Here is a 22,340-nt window from a genome sequence, read left to right as displayed (position 1 = left end):
GCTTCGTAGATGGTCTTTGATTGTTTTGCACCCAAGAGACTCAAACACAGTAATTTCTAGATAAAATCTACAACATAGTAGCTTTCTTTTGTACATATTAGTATGTAAAGCTGTTGATGAGTTCTGTGTACTATGTATGTGCCTAGTGACCAAGCTCTTCAAGAGAGCTTTTGTATACTGCTGCTTTGATCTCTGAGGGATTGTGGTTATTGGCCTCAAACCATGCTGTCATAATTCTGAGAAGAGCCCCTGGTCACTCAGCATTCTTTCTGTACCTTCTGTCATCGTAATCCTCAGTTACCCTGCGTGTTGGTGGTATGATCTTCCTGGTCTTTCTCAAGAGGTCTGACAGTTAGCAAGTGAGGTGAAGCAGTCCCAGGATTGCAGTCCACCTGGCTTTCCCCAGCCTCCTCTCTCTGCTTCATGGAAGATAATGCATACCATCAAATAAGATGTGTGGGTATAAATAAGTTAAATATTCATACAGCAATGTGTGTGGCTAGGTAAGTAGACTTAGGTATGAAGAAAAGATATCTTTACTGATGGCCACATTGACCTGGGACAATTTGGGGCAAACATACTTTAGTAAGTATCTTTAATCCTTTAATCATACTTTCTGTTGCCATTGTTGAGGCTGGTGGGGTGGTTCAATGATTGTAGGTGCTTGCCACCAGGCCTGTCCTTAGCTTTCCCTCCAGAACCCATGTGGTGCCCAGAGTTGATCCTGAGAAGTTGTCCCCTTGGCTCACACTTGTGCTGTGGACCAAACACTTGCACACATAACACATACTCAACCGCACAAGAATAAATGCGCTTTTCTTCACGTTTAAAAGTAGATCAGTATACGTAGAGTACTATCATGAAAAGCTAGAAAATAAGAAGTAACAAGTGGGGTTGTTGAGATATGGTGTCGCCGATGGAAATCGCACAGTAAGGGATTGGTTAGGAGCATCAGCTGTGTGAGGAGGACAGGGCTGAGGGGCTTCGTGCCTCCCCACTGTCAGCACAGAGAGATGGAAGGAGCACACATGTGTTCTGCCCGCCCACAATGGGGAAACGGCACAGGACAGTGATTTTTTATCATTATTAACTTCACATGCAATACTAAAGTGATCATTTATAAACTCATTATGATATTATTAGCAGTGTTTTACTTTTTATCCTGAGATTTTGATATTTGCTGTTCATTTCTTGCTTCTAGCACATCTTAATGCACAGAGCAAAGTTGCACCCAAAGTATATAACATATATTGCATTTTGATAAATGTTGTACTTACAAAGAATAGGCTTGCATGTCTAAGCTAACGTAGCCATGCTAAAACAGTTTTCAGTAGCAGAGTTGTACTAGTTTTATGTTAATTGAAATTAAAGAGCCTTGGGTCAGTTGCTTACAACCAGTGTAGCTAGTGAAATGGGAAAGTAATGTGTGAGTCTGGAGAAGCAGGTAAGGGGCTCAGCTATGGAGGGACTTGGTCCCAGGCCAGCCTTGTCTACACAGGACTGTCACATCCTAGCATGGGATTAGCGTTGCATCATGTGTTCACACTGGCCCTATCTGCACAGGACTGTCACATCCTAACAAGGGTATCAAGAACTGTATCATGTGTTCTTTTGAGGCTCCTTATTCTCAGAATTCTGTTACTCTAATTCCTTTTATTTCTAATATTTATTAAAGTAATAGCTTCATTTTATTTTTCTTTATGATTGGTGCTAGGAATTTATTATTTCACATTTTATTTTCAACTGTATGTGTGTTGTGTGATTGGCCATGCTTTTGACTTCACTGGCTTTTTTTTGGAATGCCTCTCATCTAACGTGGTCTATAAATATATTCCACAATCCCAACCTACACTTAGAACCAGGAATCCTGTTTGGACAATACATCCTATTCCTTTCTAGTAGCTAACTTATAAAAGTCAGTAATATCTTCCAGCTTTAAAGTATTCTAAAGGTATGGAACTGATCAAATCATATTTGTAAGGTTTTATGTACATAAACATTTTATATGTTAATACTAGGCTTGGATGCTTTGCGTCCAGTTATTGTCACTCATGTATGTGCACTTCTTGTTACAGGGGAAAAGCCTTTCAAATGTGATGAGTGTAACTTCGCCTCCACAACCCAGTCACACTTGACTCGTCATAAGCGTGTGCACACTGGAGAGAAGCCATACAGGTGCCCTTGGTGTGACTACAGGTAATAAGGTCAGATGTGTCACCAGAGTCGATTGGAATCCAGAAGAACTCCAGCTTTTCCAGTCTACTTTAGAATACTTTAATGAGTGGTACACATTAGGCAAGATATTTAATTCCTAATTAAAATAATGTTTTTTAACAAATGAATACATTTTTCAGAACAGTTTTATGCTCACTGTAAATTGAGAGGGTTGGTGAGAGACTTCCTTAATAAACTTACTTAATGCACTTCCTCAGGAGCACCTCCCTCGATGTCACGTAAACCTTTTATTGTAATTCGGTCTGCTCTACCAGTGCCATATAATGCAGCCCTTACTTGCATGGGTGTTAAGTATCCTGTACGTGAGCACACTGATGACATATGCTTCCCCATGATAAAGTTGTAGACTTGCAGTGGGTAGTTAACATAGACTTCCGGTTTTATAGACTCAATGTGTAGGTTTTCTAACCCCCTTTTCCCACGTTTTGAGTATTCGCTGTTCACAGTAAGGATGCATTGCAGCAATGCACCATTTGACAAGTGTGAGCAAAAGCGTTTGTGTGACAGTGAAGGTGATTAAGAAGTGTTTTCTGCCTTCTGTGGTAGAGTTGCACCATCAGTGACTGCGTTTTCACAAACAATTGCAAAATTGATTGGCGAGGCAAATAAAAGAGCCCAGACCCAGGCCTCAGCCCTAGCTGGGGATAAGAGGCGTGTCCATGTCATTTTGCACTCTGCACACTCCAAGATGAAGGGGCTGGTGCTTGTAAGGAGCGCTGAGCGGAAAGTGCTTCAGAAGCCGTGGTTGTTCATCCCACTTTCTGGGTCTGGTAACCAGGAGGCAATAGCAAGGGCCATGGAGAGCTACAGTGACAGTAGGATGCAGAATGGAGAGTCCTGCCAGGTCAAGCTGTCCCCGAACGTGAGCATGAGCTTGAACTCTTCCACATGCTGTGATACAGTGGACATTGTACTCAGCTGATTGACACCACATTAGACAAGGGACTGTACCCTGAAGCTCTCCGCTCTGACTACCACACGACATATGTGATAGAGAAAAACCAATCCCCTATATCGAGGATGAAGACTGAATGTAGAGCTGTCTTCAAAAAGCAGAGTTTTGTATGCCTGTTGAGGTAACCTGTGCACTTGGCAAATATATTGCCACAATCTTGATTATTATCTGCGTTATTGCATTAATTTTTATGTGAAAGGTCATTGAATACTACAGAGATATTACAGATATATTTCATTCATTAATTATTTATTCATCCAACATTTTATGAGCTGTGCCTACACATAACACTAGAATGGCATTTCTTGGAAGTTTGGGAAATGGTGATCCAGTTAGAGGAAATTCTAATCTCCGGATGATATGGGGTCTGTTAAAACCATTTTCAAGCGTTTTTTACCTTATTAACGAGCCTATCCCATACTTGTGTTCCAGTAAGAGAGATACAGTTAGAAACTGAGCACTGTGTTTCCTCATATACCTTGCTTTTAGGATTATTATTTATAAGCTATGGATTATACCCTGTGCATAAGGCCTCTTCTTATCTTGGGGGAGGGATAGGTTTCTTTGAGATGACTTTTCATTCTCACTTTAAACACTTTGTACCTCCTCTCTATATCAGTAACCATCCTCAAGAACTGTGGTTCTCACAGGTTTTAAAGGAGTAGAGGTGTTTCAAATGAGGGGATCTGCAAGGTTCCCTATAAACTGTCACTCATGGGTTACAGAGTAAGCAGGACCCAGCAAGGAGCTTCATGTAAGGGAAGCTGGCCACCTCTTGCTGGGCCACAGCACCCAGGCTGTGCTTGTGCTGAGAGCCCGCTCACAGCCCTGGGATGTGAGGAAGCACTCAGGCTCAGCACACAGAGCGTGGCTGTAGTGACAAGCCCTCCCCTTACATCAACTCCATCTTCCTTCCTGAGGTCCTGGTTGTTTCTGAGCCTGCTGTCCAGGCTCCTGTGTGCACTAGCTCGCTCACACTCTGACGTGACCCCATTCAGCTTCTTTTTTATTTTTTTTAGACTTGAATCCTGTTTTTTTGGATTGGATATTTTCTTTATTTATATTTCACATATTTTCCCCTTTCCATGTCTCCCCTTCGGAAACCTCTCCTCCCCCCTCCCCCTGCCTCTATGAAGGTACTCCCCCCCCACCCACCCACGCCAGTCCTCCCTCCCCGGCATTCCCCTCCCACTGATGTCCATCAAGGCTATCCTCTGCCACGTATGTGGACAGCGCCATAGGTCATTGCATATGTATTCTTTGGTTGGTGGTCCAGTCCCCAGGAGCTCTGGGGGTCTGGCCTGTTGACACTGTTGCTCCCTCCATGGGGCTGCAAACTCCCTCAGCTCCTTCAGTCCCTTCTCCAACTCCTCCATCAGGAACCCCTGAGTTCAGTCCAATCCCATCTAACTTCTTAAACTCTTCACTTACAACCTCCCTGCCTTCAGGAAAGTATTACTCTGCAGTCGATCCTGGGGGCTCCACTTGTGCCAGCCTACTTCATGGCTTGTCATGTTCTCGTGAGACTGCTGCCTGTGTCTGGAGCACAGCACTCCTCGGTATGTGTTTGCTAGAGAGACTGGGTGCAGTGGCCAGAAGGTTAAACCTCTGAGAAATACAGATAAAAGGTATTTCAAGCTGCTCTGTGAGCATACTTGGGAAGAAGAAACCAAAAATACAGTGGGACGAGTGTCAGGTGAGCCATGCAGTTAGGGAGCAGCCTGAATGTCACGGGTGCCCTCGCTCTCCCTGCTGGACTTGCTCTCACACTCGGAGACCGATGTGCATGTCAGTTCGTCCTGTTTCTGTGCACACATATACACAAGAACACACATATACTCACACACACATGTGCACAGATATATTCAGACACATAAATACACACATTAATAATGTTTTGAAAGTATGATACCATTTACAATTGAATCCAGCATCTTGAATATCTAGACATTGCTTACAAAAAAATGTAAGACATATGCTATTAGTGCCCTCAAAACACTTTTCTTACAGTACTAAGCATCAAGCCAAGGGCTTTGGGCATGTTAGCTAAACACTCCACCACCCAGCTTCATTCTCGGCTGATAAAAAACATTTTTTAAAAACAAATATACAAGTAAATCAAGATACATAACACCATTTTCATGAATGAGAATAGCCAATTTATTAATAATGTTAATTGTCTTCCAGATAACTTACATATTAAGTATATTTCCAGTCTCTGCCCCCCCCCCTCATGGAATTTAGTAGGATAACTGTAGAATTCTTTAATATTATTTAATATACTTTAAATGTTATTATAAAAAAATACAAGAAAAATATGTATCCAATTTAACCAGACCCAAAGAAACATCTCAGGGAAGTTCTGTATAGTTAGAGCAGCCATTTGCAGCAGACGGGTGCAGCTTGACCTGGGGTTCATACTTTAACACCAAATGTATTTTAACACTTATTTACCCCACCACATGCAAAAGCATGCGCATGCACATACAAGCACGTGCACACATACATACATATACACACATACTCACCAAAACAAACTTACAACTAGAGAAATATCTAGCATTACTTCTTCTTAAGTGTATGCAAAGCAGCCCCAGGATGACCAAGACCAAGAAGAACAAGATTTCTTAAGCTTTTCCATTTGTAACAATTTCCCCCAAAGAAAATAGCAGGGAGCTCTAGATGTGCATATATAGATCAAACTTTACTGATAATAAACATTAAAAGATATTTTACAGAAACTTCTGTTGTACACATAATTCTACATTAGGAAAAGAGTGAGTTTACATACTAATGAGAGGTGTGCTTTCTTTTTAATTTATTAACTTTACATTCCAATTGCTGTCCCCCGCCTGATCCTCCCTCCCCAAGTCCCTCATCATCTCCTCTGAGAGAATGGACCCCACACTGGGTACCCCCACCCCGGCATACCAAGTGTGTGCAGGGCCAGGACGGACAGGCTTGCTTCCTTGTGTTCTACATGGGAGCAGTGTTTCTTGGCCACCACCGCTGCTGCTGCTGCTGCTGCTGCTGCTGCTGCTGCACAGGGGCAGCTGCATTGTTCCTCAGAGTTGATCACGTTTTGATTATATAAACTTCAGTGTCAGCACACCACTAATGTTTAGGACCATTGGAAATTCTGCTCAAGTCCCACCTCAAAATTCATTTTTTAATGAAACTTCAGTCTGTAATTCAAACAGCTATTTCTAAAATCAAACATTCTAACAGTATATAATGCAAAGACATCTCAATTTAATATTTTCGTGTCTAGGACTGATTGTAGAAAAATATTAGAAGTCATTTTATAATTAAACCATTATATGTCTATGATATTTAAAAGATTTGTATGGACCGTACAGTACTGTTGGGTAAATATACAACAGTCTCAAATTCAGCATGAAGCATTTCAAGTCTCTTGCTGTCTGGAGTGAAGGCATGTGCAGTATTGAGCATGTTCTTGTGTGTTCGGCAGCATGGTTGCAATGATATCATCATATATCACTTGGGCAAGTGTTGCAGAAAGACCTGGGCTGTACTGTGAACTGGATTTTTATTTTCTCTTGTCTGTGGGATGGGTAATCAGATGATGTAGTTATTGGGTGTTCAGACCTTTAGCAGACTTTCGGTGACTCCACACTACAAAGTCATTCCCATCACAGTGTAGTAAGATGGGCCCTAGGCAGAGCCTGGCATGTGGAGTTAATAGTAGATCTAAATGCCTGTTTCCCCATTCGTTTTCTACCTTAGCAAGGCATCTCATTTCACCTGTCAATGTTAGCCTCATCTTCTGTGTCCTGCATGTATGAAGTGTGTTAGAATTTTCTGTAATTCATGCTGATTGATGTTTCAGCACTTTTTACAATATTTAGAAATTATTAAATACAAAATCACTTCTTTTATAATTGCTGAGACACCTTACAGTTTGAAAGTGCGTCCCTTTGAAGATCACTATCCTGTAACGTGCCACATGAGTCATAATGGCCGCTATCTTTGGTATCTATGTCTGAGCTACTCTGAGGCATTTCTGCTGAATATGCCTACTTCAAAACCTTCTTAGTTGGTCATGACTTTTTAGAATAAATCTTTAGATTTTCTTTGATGAAGGCTTTTGACAATAACTACCACAAAGATTATCATTTGAATCTTTTATATTATCATCACACTTTGGTAGACTTGTGATGCTTATATGCTCAGATGTATTTCCAAATACCTCTAATTTCGTTGCTTTGAAAAAGTATTGGACATTTTGCTAAAGTTATTACATAGTTGTGTCCCCTGTGCAACTTGTCCCGTGCAACTGCTTCCCAGGAGCTAGTGTGTGCTACTACATGTCTCCAAGAGTAGACCGTGCTCTCCCAAGCATGCCATCCTCCCTGAATTAACAGGCAGGCACTTATATCTAGAAATATCCACTAACTCGCTCTTTCAGATACCTCCTTTACTTGTTAAAGGTTAATTTTGTCTTTATGTAACTATCTTATGATTTTATTTTCTGAAAGTAAGTGATTTGAAGCACTTTTAGTCATTCTAAAGCTTTATTTTTCTGTGTGCTGTGGTTGCCTCTTCCTAGTGAATAATTACATTAATATTGAAAGAGTTTAAAGACGTGTTAAGTTCCATGATGGTAAGAGTTAAGAAAGAACTAGAGAAGTTTCCACGGCTTTTTTATTTTCTTACTGAAAAACACCAGAAAGACTACGATAGCACCGCTACCCATGGGCACACTGGAAACACGTCCTGTCTCGTGGTGCGTGTCTGTGTGCGTGCGTGATGACCATATTGATCACAGCTTGATGCTTACCCGTTTCTCTAAAAGTTTATATATTTATCTGTTCCCTTCACAATATCTTATTACTCAGATATCAAGTACTTGTCCCATGTACATTCTGTGTGCTTCATATAGATAGATGAATACTGTTCTATCCTCTGCTCTTCCTTGCCAGTATTAGCTATCATCTGTAAGAAAGCTAACAATTAGAAATGGAAATGATATTTAAATTATATCTGAAATTATATTTCTCATTTTATAAATTGAACATTAGTGCACTAATACTTCTCGTTAAAATTATTCATGAAAAATATATGTGTGGATTTGTTTACAAAAGAATTTTATAATTGGTCTTTTGAACCTGGGGCTATTTTTCAAGTTTGCATTATTAATTTAGGCAATGACATCTCATTCTATTTAGATATAAACATGGATCCCTCTTTGTTGCTTTTCCTGTCTAAAATATCCAGAAGTCTAATCCATTATCCATCAGTGTGTTCCATCACAACTTTATAACTTTTCATCATTAATTACTACACATTATAATTTCAAAGCCTAAATTTAGACCCATAGTCCACAGTCCTACTATATTATTTATGTAGCAGATTCTTAGATTGAAATGAAAGTCAACATTTTTCTCTATTTTCTTCCCTTTTGTTCTGTACTGTCATCTTTCTATTAACAAGAGAACAAGAAACAGCCTAACCTTTCATGTGGTATAGCATCATTTACACAATGTAAAATCTCTCCTTCCCATCCAATCTGTGACTATTGAGAGTGGTTTCTCATCACTGACTTTGTTGGCTTGCAGGTGAGAGTAGGTTTCCTGAAGTAACCTGAAGCCTACCACTCGTTGGTTTTGTTTGTTGTTTGGGTTTTGTGTTCTGTGTGAAGCTCACCATCCTATTAGATTCTCTTTCATTCCTTTAACATTTATGGAGGAACTATGAACAGCAGCTAGCAATCTGGAGAACACAACAGAAGACTTACCTCATCAGACTACACTCTTCAGAGTGTGAAGAAGACTTAAGTACCTCAATCTCATTTGTTAACTTGTAGAAAGCAAATTTATAGCCATTTTGTTGTGCTTCTGTTGAATTTGAAATAGCCTCAATGTTTCAGTTTTCCTCTCAAAATTTCACTCTTAGCTCCACTAATAACACTTGTCTTTGTTCTCTAGCATAGTCTTTAGTATTTTTGTTTATGCACAAATGATTTTAATTCACAGCATGAAACTATTCTCAAGAAAATAATAATTGTATTTCATGAAGTTAGCCAATAAATTCTCCAATTCCCACCTCACATCAAGGACTCACCACTGCCTTTGCTAACTCTGCAAATCTGTTTTATCTCCTGTCTTCTTACTTGATGACTGACTTAGCACCCTTGGCCAGGGTTTCCTGGAGATGGTTTGGCACATTAGCTTTCTTCCCCAAGTGCATCTTTCTTTCTTGTGTGAGGAAAGAGTGCAGGGCCTCCAGCAGCAGCAGACTTCCTGTGCAGTCTGGGCTCCCTGTGCCTTCTCCTCTGACTCTGCTCACCTGTTGCAGCAGGTGACTGGCCAGCCGGGCATTCACACCTGTGCTCAAGTGGAAGGGCTTGGCTGCTTGTTTGCAATCTGTGTCCATACTAGAAACTTTAGGGGATAAATACTTTTAACTTGGTAAATTCTGTTTTACCTTGAATTGTAATTTGAAATGTTTGGGAAGAAGTTTTAAGAAATAATAACTTTGTAACTTAAAGTCATCAAAATACAAATCCTTAGCGTTATGATCTTCCACTTGAAATTTCATCTTAATTTCTGATACAGACATTTTTATAAAATATATCAGTTAGAAAAAAATGTTTAACATCAGGGATGATAAGGGTCATTTAGGACAATGTTACACATAATTAAATATAAGGCAAATGTTCATTGGCTTTGTGACACTGTAAGTTCAGCCTAAAGCAGGATTCATTTTTCTCGTCAGGGATTTGTTTCTGCAGCATCCTGACTTAGAGTGACAAAGTCCACAGGGGATAATTTTCTCCTTTTGGATCAGTCTTCAGAGAGTTCCTATTTTCCTCCCCATGGCTTCCTGTGCTGCTCAGATTTGCCCCTGAATAGTAAGAAGGGAAAAGATGATTGTATAGAAGAGAAAGAAGCGAGATTAGACATGTGAAGTGAATCTCACAATTTCTTTTAGAATAAATTGGAGTTAGCATTAATTTTTCTTTAATTTTTAATAAAATTACAATAGTCATAAAAATTATAAAATGAAGATACCTGCATTAATATTATACATGATTTACATGTAAAGCTCTTTGTTTATTCTACTAATTAAGAATAGTTCCTCCTATTCAGATCACAAGAAAGTTGGAGTTGGCGTTCCTTGTCATGAAGTAGCAATAGAGCTGCTACTTCACGGTCTCACTACCTGAGGCTCTTCTGCTCGTTGCTCTGTTGTGCTGCTGACCTATTTGATGGCTCGGACTTCATGGTAGACATGGTTCTGAAAGACTAGAAAGTTGAGCTCATATTTATGATGGGCATTGGTGAAGCAAGGCTTTCTTCAAACAGGAGTTCCTCTGGAAAATGTTCATCAGTTGTGCCTGTGAGTAGTGCTCTCCTGCAGGCAGAGTGTCCTTGCCTGCTTGCGCCCTGCACACACTTCAGTCCATCACAGGCAGATGTCTGTGTCATGGCTGTGTAGTAAGGAAACACTGCTTAAGAATTCTCCTACCATTTGTCTGAGGAGGATGAGTTCTGTGTGGGTAAATGTTTCTGTTAAGTGTCGGTAGGATTTTCATACGTAATCCTTCACCAAATGAAAGCAGTGTGTGCGTAATTTTATCCATCCAGGACTAGTCTCAAAGGTTGTGAGTGTAGAATCACCCTTGCTTTTCTGTCCTCTGTGTCTAATGTCTCCAGAAACTGAGTTTCTCCTGAAGGAGGCAGTCTGTGCCGCTTGTCTCTGTCCATTTCACTTGGGCCCCTCTTTCTAGTTGTGTGGTGTCAGTTTGAGTTTGCATTTTCTAACCTGTTTTGTATGACTTTGTCCTCACAGGCAGCTTGTCCTATACACACTTCTCTGTCCTTGCTAGAGCACACAAACCCATAGACTTTAATGTTTGTTTCACCTTGGCAGGCAGTGGGCTGATGTAGCCCATTATTTTTCCCTGAATTTGAGTTAGTATTGATTATTTTATTCTAAAATTGTAATAAATGTAAAACAGTGATACATATAATCATATAGTAGATTCCATAACATTGAGACTTACAAATTGCCTGTTTCTCTTTAAGGACAAGGCTCTGCCTTGCCATCTTTTGTTTATCAGTACAGGTGAGGGGTTTTGCTTGTTGATGCAGCTACAGCAGCGCTGAGATCACAGGTTAATTAGACGAGCCATTGCCATCTCAAAGTGACCATACACTCCCTCTGCTATCTCTTAAAGTAGAATCTAGATAAACATGTTTGTTTAAACTGCTCTTGTTGAATCCCAATTTCAGTCATTAATAGAGGGCCAAAGCTATCTTTGGGGATGGTCTTTCTACAAGGAATTACTATGGACAGTCCCTGGGGTGGTAGTTAAATATATCTGTATGTCTTGTGATAGGAAGAAAGGCCTTAGAGATGAAAAAAAAAATAGAAAATATTTTTGGGGCAATAGTCTCTTGCATAATAACTTATTCCTTAGACACCAGGGTTATTATCACAAAGAAAACACTTTCCTTTGTAACTGTCTCTATCCCCAGCAGTTAGAAAGTTCAGGCCCTGAAGCTTATTAGGCACACACTTGTAAGTCTATGGAGAAGCTGACAACAGTCAGTAGAGCACTGTATATATCATCACCCTGGCACTTAAAAAACAAAAAGGGTGACTTTGATGTGTCTTGAAAGTTGACCATTTTCATTAATTCATTAATTCTTCCTGTTTTCAACTCCTTTGTTTCATCCTATGCTGAAATGGTGTCTCTTTGGGACCTACATAAACATCATGGGGGGAAAAAAAGACAGAAAATATTTGAGTTTAAAAACTGATGAGAGTCCTTGTTACGAGATAGGGCTTTAGACCAGTTTTCCATGTGAGACTGTCTTCTGCTGGAGTGAACTCCTCTTTTTTAGAACAAGATGATCCAGCCTGTGAATGTGTGGCCTTTTCCTTAAGCACTTCCAGAAAGGCCATGCTGTGTTTCGACATATCGTGGCGCACCGTCTTTTTTTTATTAGAAGAATGTAGTTCCAACTCTTGGTTTTTCCATACTTATATTTTCTTCTTCTGCTTTGAAAATAGTATAGACTTGCAAGCAGCCTAATATTATCATTTACTTTATAGCTCAAGGAGAGGCATAGTTTATGTAAGCTACAGTTTAGTGTTCCATATGTAATATGTCAACTGGTATTTTTCCTTCAATATTAATCTTTCTTCCAACTTCATAAACTTCATTTCTTATCATTACTGACTTTAGCTAGGCTCTTCTGCGCAGCCTCCATCTTCCTTCTGCCCTTCTTTGTAGATGCTTTTTCACTTTGGAATGTGTGCTCATTAGTTGTTCATGGTCCTTCCCTTCCTTCAGTGTTTCATTTCTTCAGTGTTAAGGTGTAAGTAGAAACAAATATGAAAAGTGCTGAGACAAATCAGAGCTTTCTGCTGGGAGAAAATGATGTTAAAACTTATCATTAAATAACATAATTTGTTTCTTGGGCTAAAGTGTTTGATGTGAAGAATGGTTAAAATTTTAACTTAAGACATTTGATTTGATACCCCACACTCAGAATGTTACTTCTCTACTTGTTTAAGTAAAATTCTGGTGTACTGTATTTCTAAAGTATACCTTTTTTTTCCCATTTTCAAGTTGTCTTTGCTTTCCAAGTAGCATGTGTTGTATTGTAAGATATAGTAGAGAGAACTAAGAAGTGCCGGGACAGTAGCCCTGCCCAGGCTGGAGAGGACGACCTTGGCTCACAGGGCAGTGGTTGCAGGGGTCTATGGAGCAGTGAATGCTGTTCCCAGTCCCTATATCATCAAATACAGCGGGCTACAAAAAAATGAATTGGGGGAAATAACAGAAGTGGGAGATCATTTGAAATACCACGGCAAAGGAGCAGGCAGCAAATGAGGCCACATTAGGAGCCCACCTAAAGAGATGAGGAGACAGACAGGCAGCAGACAAAAAGAAGCCTTTTTGTCTTTTCATGCATGGCTGCAGCTCCTTGGGAGGGACAGCATCAGTGAGACACTCAGGTATGGGGAGGAAGTGTTCTTTACAAATATGTCAGGAAGTGTGATCTGGGACACACTGCTTTTCCAACACTCTCAGATGTATGTGATCACTTCAGTACTCCTCACTGTAGAACCTGATGGCAGTAATGGCAGGGAAAGTGACCCTGGAAAGGGTGGGAGCAGAAATCAGTGAACAGAGAAGACAGATAACCAGAGCTTGAATGGGAGATGTAGATGGGAGAACTGGAGGGGCCTGCAGGAAAGAGAGGTCCTAGCAAGAAGTAAACAATTGAATTGTGGGCCTGGACCCTGCTTCTGAGCTGCTGGATTTGGAGGACAACCAGCAGCTTCAGTAGTTAGAACAGAGAGTGGCTGAGCACACCCAGTGTAAGTCATGGAAAATGGGAACCGAGGGTAGGAGTGATGGGGCCTCAGAACAGCAGCTACTCTGGCCACATGTTGAAACTTGATTTGTGTTTAGTTGCCTTCTGAGCAATCTGTGAAGTGAAGTTCACATACTGTGGGATACCACACAGCACCAAATGTGATGTTGTAGAGTTCAAAGTTATAAAACCAAAGACTGGACATGGAAGGGTTACAATTCTGTAGCTTCTTCCCATTGTACTCAAAGCGACACCCACATTCTCTGTAGCCTTCCTTGCATCTATACAGAAGGCTTTAACTGTTTAGTTAATTTAAAATTTTGCTTGCTGCTACTTAACAGTTCCATGTGATCATTTACTGAACACCCATTTAAATGTAGTTTTAAAATACGACATCTTTTCTTTCTTATTCTAAATAATTTGTGGTAATTTTTCAGTTTTTCTAAGGTCAGTAAATCTAACAGAACACTCCAATGACATCATAAGCCAATTGCACTGTACAGAGTTGTTCATTGTGATGACACTGGACTCCTTCATACATTTACAACCTGGTCCATTTGCTTTTACCCACCTCTTATTTGCTTGCCCTTTTCCAAGTAGTTACTGGAACATCATAAAATACCTTTACCAGTGAGAAGTATAACATTTTGGGGGTATATTGTGCTAAATCTTCTTTTGAAAATTATTTTTAAATTGACCCTGGCTTCTTCAAACTGCTTTTTCTAGGCACAAATGCCTTGGCTGGGGTATGTGATGCCAAGAAAAGTGTGATAAGGATATTCCAGGCATTGGACTTAGTGACTGTATAATATGAAAAGGGAAACCTGAGACATTACTTCTCAGGGTGAGACAGGGGCATGATTTGTTTTTGTGACTTAGAGTGCATTATAACTGCCAAGTGTTGGTGTCAGTTGTATTAAACCACTAAACAGTGGGAATGAGTCATTTATATCACCCCACAGGCTGATGTTGGTTGTTTAAGCATGCAGTCACACAGAGTATAGGTATCCTTTGATTCTGTAACAACATCTGCCATTTTGACTTATTATAAGTATGATCAGTCCGAGCCACTTTTGACTGGACATCAGTTTGCGGCTTTACCTTATAGTAAGTGATAAGCTTTAGCACTCAGGCCCGTTTCCCTTTGCCTCTCGAGAGGGTTCTGCTCTGTATACCTCCGCCCACATTTTAGTGCCATCTCTGTAATTACAAACAAAGGCGATAGAAGCTCTGTTTTTCCAGAAATAAGACTAGCCCTGACTGACACTCTGGCTGTGTCTTATTAAAGTGGCTGCAAAACCAGTGTCCTGTCCCTCGGCGAGCACAGCCTTCCTGAGCAGAGCCTGGAGGATGAGGGAAGGGTGGTGTGCCTGTGTCAGTGGAGATCAACACAGATCTAGAAACTGAGCTCGCGTGTGCTGATATGTAGCCCTTATCAGCACATATATATTTTAATTACACGTTCTTTCCAATTAATGATATGTGCTTCGTCTTTGAAAAGTAATGTTATGAGTGTAGCGGTTATGCAGCCACATCTTGTTGAGTTACGTCTGCACTTGTTCTTAACTACCTATGTACACATGTTTTATTACTCTGCTTGCATCTCTTTTTCACAAAACAATCTTTTAAAACAGTGTATTTCTGAGGTAAAAGAGACTCCAAACAAGGTTTCAGTTTTATTTTAAGGTCTTTTCTTTGGAGTTTAAAAGTGGAATCTCTGTTTTCTTTAGCTGTAAAAGCACAATCAAGGCAACATGATAAGTGAGTCAGCGTGGTAAAAGTAAAACTAATTTTGCCTTCACTCACATGAGCTATAGAAGGAGGAAGCTTTATTGTCCCTGGGAAGGTGATAAGGCAGAGTAATTGTATATTATACTGTCCGGGAACATCTGCCTGAGACCGTTGGAGCAATTCATCTATCATGGCCGGGGCTGCATGTTTTGTCTTTCTGCTTTAACCCGTCCCCACTGCTGGCCCGCGCAGAGGGTTTGATAGGGACTGCGCCTGGGCCAGGGCTCACATTAATCAGTCCCCTTGTTCAACACTCCAGCTGACATAATTACAACCTGCGCACAGCAGTTATTCAAGTCGAGTCCTTGTCACTCGTGGTGCGAAACTACACAGCTCAGATCCCGGAGGAGATTGCCTTATCACACAGAACAAGGGCTCGCAGGAGTCGCAGAGAATAGAAATGGGAGAATGTCTTCCGGGACTACTATATATTCCTTTAAAATAAGACATTTGAGAGACTTACAAGGGACAAAGGGAAGCATTGTGTGCAGGGTTGAAATGAACCGGTTATTATTTTTAAATGGATTACAGAGTGCATTTTTGTGCAACTCGTCATAGATTATTAGATAATTTAGTCCTTCTGGTCATTATTGATTCTTTCTATTACCTTTTTCTTCTTCAGAGCTAATCACTGAACTTCAGAATTGTGAAAAGATTCTTTCCTCTTTATGAAAATAATAAAATTAGTGGATAATTGATCTTAAGTTTAATATTTGGCAAGTATATTTTTATAAGCCACAGAATTAAAACTAGGGAAGATTTCTTTAACTCCCTTTCCACAGCTAAGTAAGTTCAGTGTTCACAGTGGCTGTGCACTACAAATATTTGAAAACAGAGCCAGAGTGAATTGCCTTTCAAGTAGTGCCCTGTCTCTAGGCTCATACTGGCTAGTTACCTGCCAATTCCTGGGTGTCCCTGGTGTGAAGGATGGGACTTCCTTCAGCCATTTAAGTGGTGTCTACTTGTTAATGGTAGCTCTGTGCCCACACATAGCCTGTGTGAATCTGGGTCTAAGATGGTTTATGTGCTCAGGCCTGCTGGGCATCCCATGACACTCAGCTCTCTGCATGGATGCCAGCCATTACTGTTGGACATCTAGTCTTGGTTTTTTTTTTTTCCAGGGGTGGGTTTTTTTCCGACCTTAAATAACTTCAAACTTTCCCAAATAAAGCCATTGTCTGACTCAGACTATCAGAGATACTAGGAAATAAAATATTCAGCTTCATAAAACTTTTACTTATATTAAGTTTATAAAACTTTCAATTAGAAAATTATAGCAAATTATCATTTATTCACTTACATGTATGTATATATTTAAATTATTTGAATTGGAAACTATTGTGTTTTAGGTGGTTTATTTTAGACTAAATTTGTAAATTATGTAGTTCAAGTGAGTTTTCTTGGTAGTTGTTTGTTTCTTTGTTCTTGTGGTGACAGAGATTGACCCCAGGGCCTTATAAATGCTAGATAAGTGCCTCACCATTGAGCTGCATCTGTAGCCCAGTTCATATACTTGATGTAAATAGAAAGCAAGGATAAAAAAAAAAAAAAATCAACCTTTGAAAACAGCTGGTATGCAACATGAAGCATCAGTGGTCTGTATTTTTATCAAGGGTAGCAATAGAACAATGAGAGGAAGCTCTAGGTCACCATTGCCACCCAGAGAGAGTAGTGGAAGGAAGTGGTAGACCAGGTCGGTTCACATTCTGAGCCTCAAGCAGCAGTGTCCTGCCTGCTTTATAAAAATGTCCTCCTGTTTAGGTCAGTGGAGGGCATTCAGCATGCCATAGCCCTTTCTCCCGTTCAGATGCATAGTGAGCAACAGCTTCCAGGCTCCTACAGTGAAGGAATGCTTAGAACTGTTCACAGATGGCAGACTTCTTGACCACAGAGGTCCTTTTGCCAAAGCCCTACAGGCATCAAGCTAAGGCCCAAGTCACTGAAGGGCAGCCCTACTACCTGCTTCACACTGGGCCTTTGCAATGGTGATTTGGCATCAGCACTTAACCAGTGGACATCTGAGCTTCATTGTCAACATAGTTTTGTTCACCTTGTTGGCTTGAGTTGGATAAAAAGCTAGCCTGCTCTATTGCACATAGGTTTGTTTTTGCTCTCCATTTTACTGATGATGCACCAGGAATTTGGAAGTGGGAATCTTGGTGGGATGTGTGTTGCCTGCTTGGGGCTACAGGAACCGTGGGAGTCAAGGCTTTCCAGGGCGCTCTCTTCTCCTTCGTTGAGGTATTTCAGTTGTCACACAGCATCATGTGCATTCTGTTCTCAAAGTACCTACACGTAAGTTTAAATGTACAAAGTTCTGAATGTGGAATTTGGGTTTCTAACAAAGAGTACTCAGTGTCCTAGCACCTGCCATTCCTCCGTGTGGTTTGCATTGTTTCTCAATATTGTGGGAGGTGGAAATGAGGTTGTGAGATTTACATTTTCCTCTCATTAGCTGTGATGCCATAAGCAGACCTGTGACTGAGTAATGGTTTCCATTGAGTGAATTTGGGAAGTAAGTGATAAGCAACAAGATTAACAGTGTGATATATTGGTCGGTGTACATCACAGGCAGTTGCTGTGCATATGGCTAAGTGAATTTTTAGTAAGGGTTTTAATCAAGATCACTTGGAATCTGCGGAAGTTAGTAAAGAAGTTTGAACAATGTAGAAAGCAAAATACTTGTAACTTTCTCAAGAAGTCCAGCGTCCTGACCCAGGAGCAGAGGCGCTTTCTCCGAGGCATCTGAGCAGAGCCAGTCATGTGGACCTCACACTCCCCGGCAGGCTTCTTCTCCCTCCTCGATTATACCCATGACTTATGTGATATAACAGAATGAAGTGGGGGAATGGAAGAAAGGAACTTACTTTGAAAAGCTGTGCTCTGTAAAAGACAAAAATCCTAACAGTGATCTAATGAGAACTTAACCTATCTGACAGAAAAGTAACAAATTCAGAGAAGTTTTTCATTAAATTTAAAGGAGAAAAGTGGGAAGCATTCTCCAGTTAGAATTTACTATTGCAAAAGATATTTCAAAGAATATTATGTAAGGGTCCATTGTTTGCCAAAGAATGATATCCCAGACTCAAATAGCATGCAGAAGCAAGGATCGTTTTATTGTGTAGAAATCCAGCATGTGGGGGCGGTGGGGGTCTCTCATTCCAAGATGGAGAGACAACGAGGTGAGCTTGCAGGCTAGATTCAAAGCACATTAAGGGATTCTAGGGTAGGTGACCTTTTTTTTTAACTCCATCTCCAGAGGTATTCCATTACTGTGGTGTGGGGGCTGGAAACTGTTACTGGGGAGGTCTGGGAACTGCTGACCCATTGTCCTTGCTTCAGGCCAGGTGACTGGGCAGCTTCTATGTTTTTGTTTGTTTTGTTTTGTTGTTTTGTTTTCCAGTAACTGAGCTGCCAGGGCTTGCCTGGACTTGCCCAGTTTTTAGGCCTAGTTTCCTACACTGCCAGTTTGAAGCCTGCCATGAAGTCAGCCTGTCACAATCCTTTGGGATCATCCCATGTGCCTATAAACTACTGTAGCCTCAGATAGAGCCAGTGACCTGACCTTGCAGAATTGTATTTACAAAGTGATACTTTGTCATTAGTGGCTCTTATCTCGGGGGGGGGGGGGGTGTGTGTATGTATGTATGTATGTATGTATGCATTTATGCATGTGTGTGTGTGTGTATATATATATATATATTTATTATGTATTGGAGGGATGTATGGGGCACACACCATGCATGTGTGGAGCTCAGAGGACAGTGTTGTGATCATAAAAAGAGGAAAGGTATTAATATATGTTCTAAGGTGTGGGGGGGGGGAAGGGGATGCCTTGGCAGACCCATACTGAGGCATCCCTTTCCCCTGAGAGACCAGGCACAGGACGGTATAATATAGAATAGAGTTTATTCAAGGCATGGGGAGGGGGGTTAAGTGAGTAGTAGAGTCAGAGAAAGGCAGAGAAAAGGAGAGAGTAGAGAAGTAGAGGCTGGCCATGGCCAGGTGGAGGGGTTGGGGGAGGGAATGTGGAGAGAGGGGGAGCAAGAGAGAGGGGAGGGGCAAGCAGCCCCTTTATAGTGGATCAGGCCTACCTGGCTATTGCCAGGTGACTGTGGGGGTAGAGTCCAGACAGAATACCAACAGACAATTCTATAGAGTCAGCTCTCTCTTTCCTCCCACCTTTACGGGATCCAGTTCAGGTCACTGGTCTCTCATAGCACAAGGTTTTTAACCACACATTGTATTTAAATATTGAATTTGCCAACATTCTCATAGAACTTAACTTCTTGTTTTACTGTTTGTAATTGTTAGTTTGAAAGGCCTGTGTCTTACCACTATGCCTCCACCCCCAGCCTTTCCTTCCTGCCCTGTGGACTGGCACAGATGGCCCATGAGGCCTACCCTCTGCCTCTCCCTTCATAGCAGTTTCTTGGTGCTATGAGAGGAATCCAGTTCTGCTATGCTCTCCTCACACAGCAGTTCTTCCCCTGCTGTACCATGGTCACCTCCTGCTTCTGGGTCCCTTCTTCACATCCTCGCCTGTCCAAGTCTTGAACCTGATTGCTCAGATTGTGTTCAACCTGCCTCTCAGCTGAGGTCAGCCTGCTGTCTCTTCCATCATATAGAACATTCCCATTTTGGTAGTTACTGTTCAGTCCAGTTGTTTTTGAAATTGATATTTTCATCAGATTTACCTTATATGTGTAAAAAAAAAGTGCTATCATGGGAAATTTTGGTGATCCTAAAATATCTAAAGCAAAATGCAAACGTTTCCTTAGATCAGGAGACCTTTTACATAAAATGATTACCATTAAAATTTAGTCTGCTTGCTCATTCGCACCTTAATTGGTTTGTGTTTGAAATGCTGAAAGGATCCTACGATGCATCGGTCTAGACTTCTTTTAAACTCATATTACTTTTTAGAAGTTTTTTCATTTTAGTACTTTATTCTGCTTAATATTGATGGTGGGATTTTCTTTGCTTGTGTGTGTGTTACTGAGCATAGAAAATCAAGTAGTATACACAGCAGGCCTTCCCAGCTTTGGGAAGATGTTAGGAATCCTGTGCAGTAGTCAAAGCTCTTCCCCTCAGCCCATCCCCAGAACAGGTTACCTCTGCACCAAATTCCAGGTTCTCCCGCTGCGGAACATTATTTTGTAGAACACCATGGCTCTTGGGTCTGTGGACTTATTAGCAGCACTGGTGTGGCAGCGCTGCCCTGTCAAGGGTGTATTCAGAACCCTACGACAAGCAGAAACAGACCTGTGAGTGGCCCGTGGGACCTGTTGCTGTGTTCCAACTTCAAGCTGTCCAGGTTGGGGAACCTCTCCTTCTGTACACTGTTTCCAGCTGTGTTCATTCTTCATTTCTGATATTTGAAGCTGCTAGTCTTACTTTTAGACTTTCTGTACCATTAGTTTGTAGTTTGTATTTCCTTTGTTTCTAGAGGCATTAGTCACCATACTCTTTCCATATATGTACTGTTTATTCGGTTTTTTTATACTGGTGGAGATTTTTGTATTTTAAAAATTAATCATAAGTACTCCTTTTATAATCTCTAAGTTACCTGATTATGTATGTTTTATATATGTAATATATTTTTCCTTCCTGTCATTTATTGTATAAGTTACATGGCAACTTAACTCAGGGGGAGCTTTTCTTAGGTATTTTGGTAGCATGTGGATTTTAAATTTTCTTCAGGAAAACACTAATCAAGACCATAAAAATATTTTTTGTTCTCATCTTTACAATTAGTTTTTTTTTTTTTTCAGTTTTAAAGCCTGAACAGCTTTAGTTTGGGGGTGATTAGGACATGGAGACTCATGTACACGGCTTGCACCTGTGCTTACAGGTACTTGAGAATCTAAGTAAAAGAATCATTGAACTTAAGTGTTCAAGGCCAGCCAGGACCACATAGGGGAGTGTTTACACATAAGGGAGAAAAACCTTAATCAATACAAAAATAAAATAAAGAGGAGTGGGCAGGAGGGGTGGAAGGGAAAGAGGAAGACCCCCCGCCACTCCCCCCATGTAACCTGCTGTTGAGGGATCACCCCTGATGTACAGCCCTGTTCTATTCATTGTAAAGTGTGTCTTTACTCTCCACATACAGCATCCTTTGTGCTCTCTATTCTGTCCCTTGCTGTTCTTGGTTCCGCTCCCCAGGTGACATCTGTATCCTGAACGTCTATGACAGGCTCCCTACTGGACATGGCAGCCTGAAGGTTTTAAGATGTTTGTATCTCTTTTCACTTCATGAGTGCTTTGCCTGCATGTATGACTGTGTACTTCGCTCATGCAGTGCCTGCAGAGGTCCGAAAAGGGCCCCAGGTCCCCTAGAACTGGATTTATGAGCAGTTGTAAGTTGCCATGTGGAGCTGGTATCTCTGCAGGAGCAGCTAATGCTCTTACACTCTGAGGCGTGTCTCCAAACTCCACAAATTTCTTTATTCTTGCTGATTTTATCCAACTTTAAATTAAGCAGCACCGGTGCTCAATGATCTAAACCTGTTTAGTTCTTCCCTTGTGGGTCCTCAGTGAGAACATCAATGGTAAAGGAGCCCGTGTAGCGCTCAGGCTGCCTTGCCCAGGTTGTGAGACAACCCTTAAAGCTTCAGTGGAAGCCTGCAGCTACTGGAGGCTATGGATCCTTCTCTGCTGGGACTGTGCGGTCTTTCTTAGGCTAGTGGCTTGCCCAGGGAATTTATAATTAGATAACACTGGCTTGAAAGCTGGATGGTCTTCTGTTGCTGTGAAGATTTTCTTTGAATTACTCTGTATTCATTTGGAGCTATTGCTAAGAGTCTGCAAACCTACTGTCCCGACATTTAGGTAAATACTGGTTTACTGTTTAGTTTAATATAATTATTAGGACTTAATGACACAGTCATTATTTTCATGAATGAGTTAAAGAAGTTTGAACAGTCAGAATGTATGTGTGTGTGTGTGTGTGTGTGTGTATGTGTGTGTGTGTGTACTTACCCAGTAAACTTTGCAGGTAC

General features: G+C 40.9%; 1 protein-coding gene across 2 annotated transcripts in view; it reads left to right on the top strand.

Annotated features, from left to right (window-relative positions):
• The window catches only part of Zfp407 (zinc finger protein 407), a 381,839-nt gene that overhangs the window by 244,398 nt on the left and 115,101 nt on the right, over positions 1-22,340 (top strand). For both annotated transcript variants that reach the window (NM_001033341.2, XM_011247079.2), the window contains exon 7: positions 2,076-2,196. In NM_001033341.2, the coding sequence (NP_001028513.2) occupies positions 2,076-2,196 (121 nt within the window). The remainder of the gene's footprint in view (positions 1-2,075; positions 2,197-22,340) is intronic.

Source organism: Mus musculus, chromosome 18, assembly GCF_000001635.26.
Source record: "Mus musculus strain C57BL/6J chromosome 18, GRCm38.p6 C57BL/6J".
In the NCBI taxonomy this organism is placed as follows: domain Eukaryota; kingdom Metazoa; phylum Chordata; class Mammalia; order Rodentia; family Muridae; genus Mus; species Mus musculus.
Note: the sequence above shows the minus strand (reverse complement) of the source record. Positions and strands in the feature narration are given on the sequence as shown.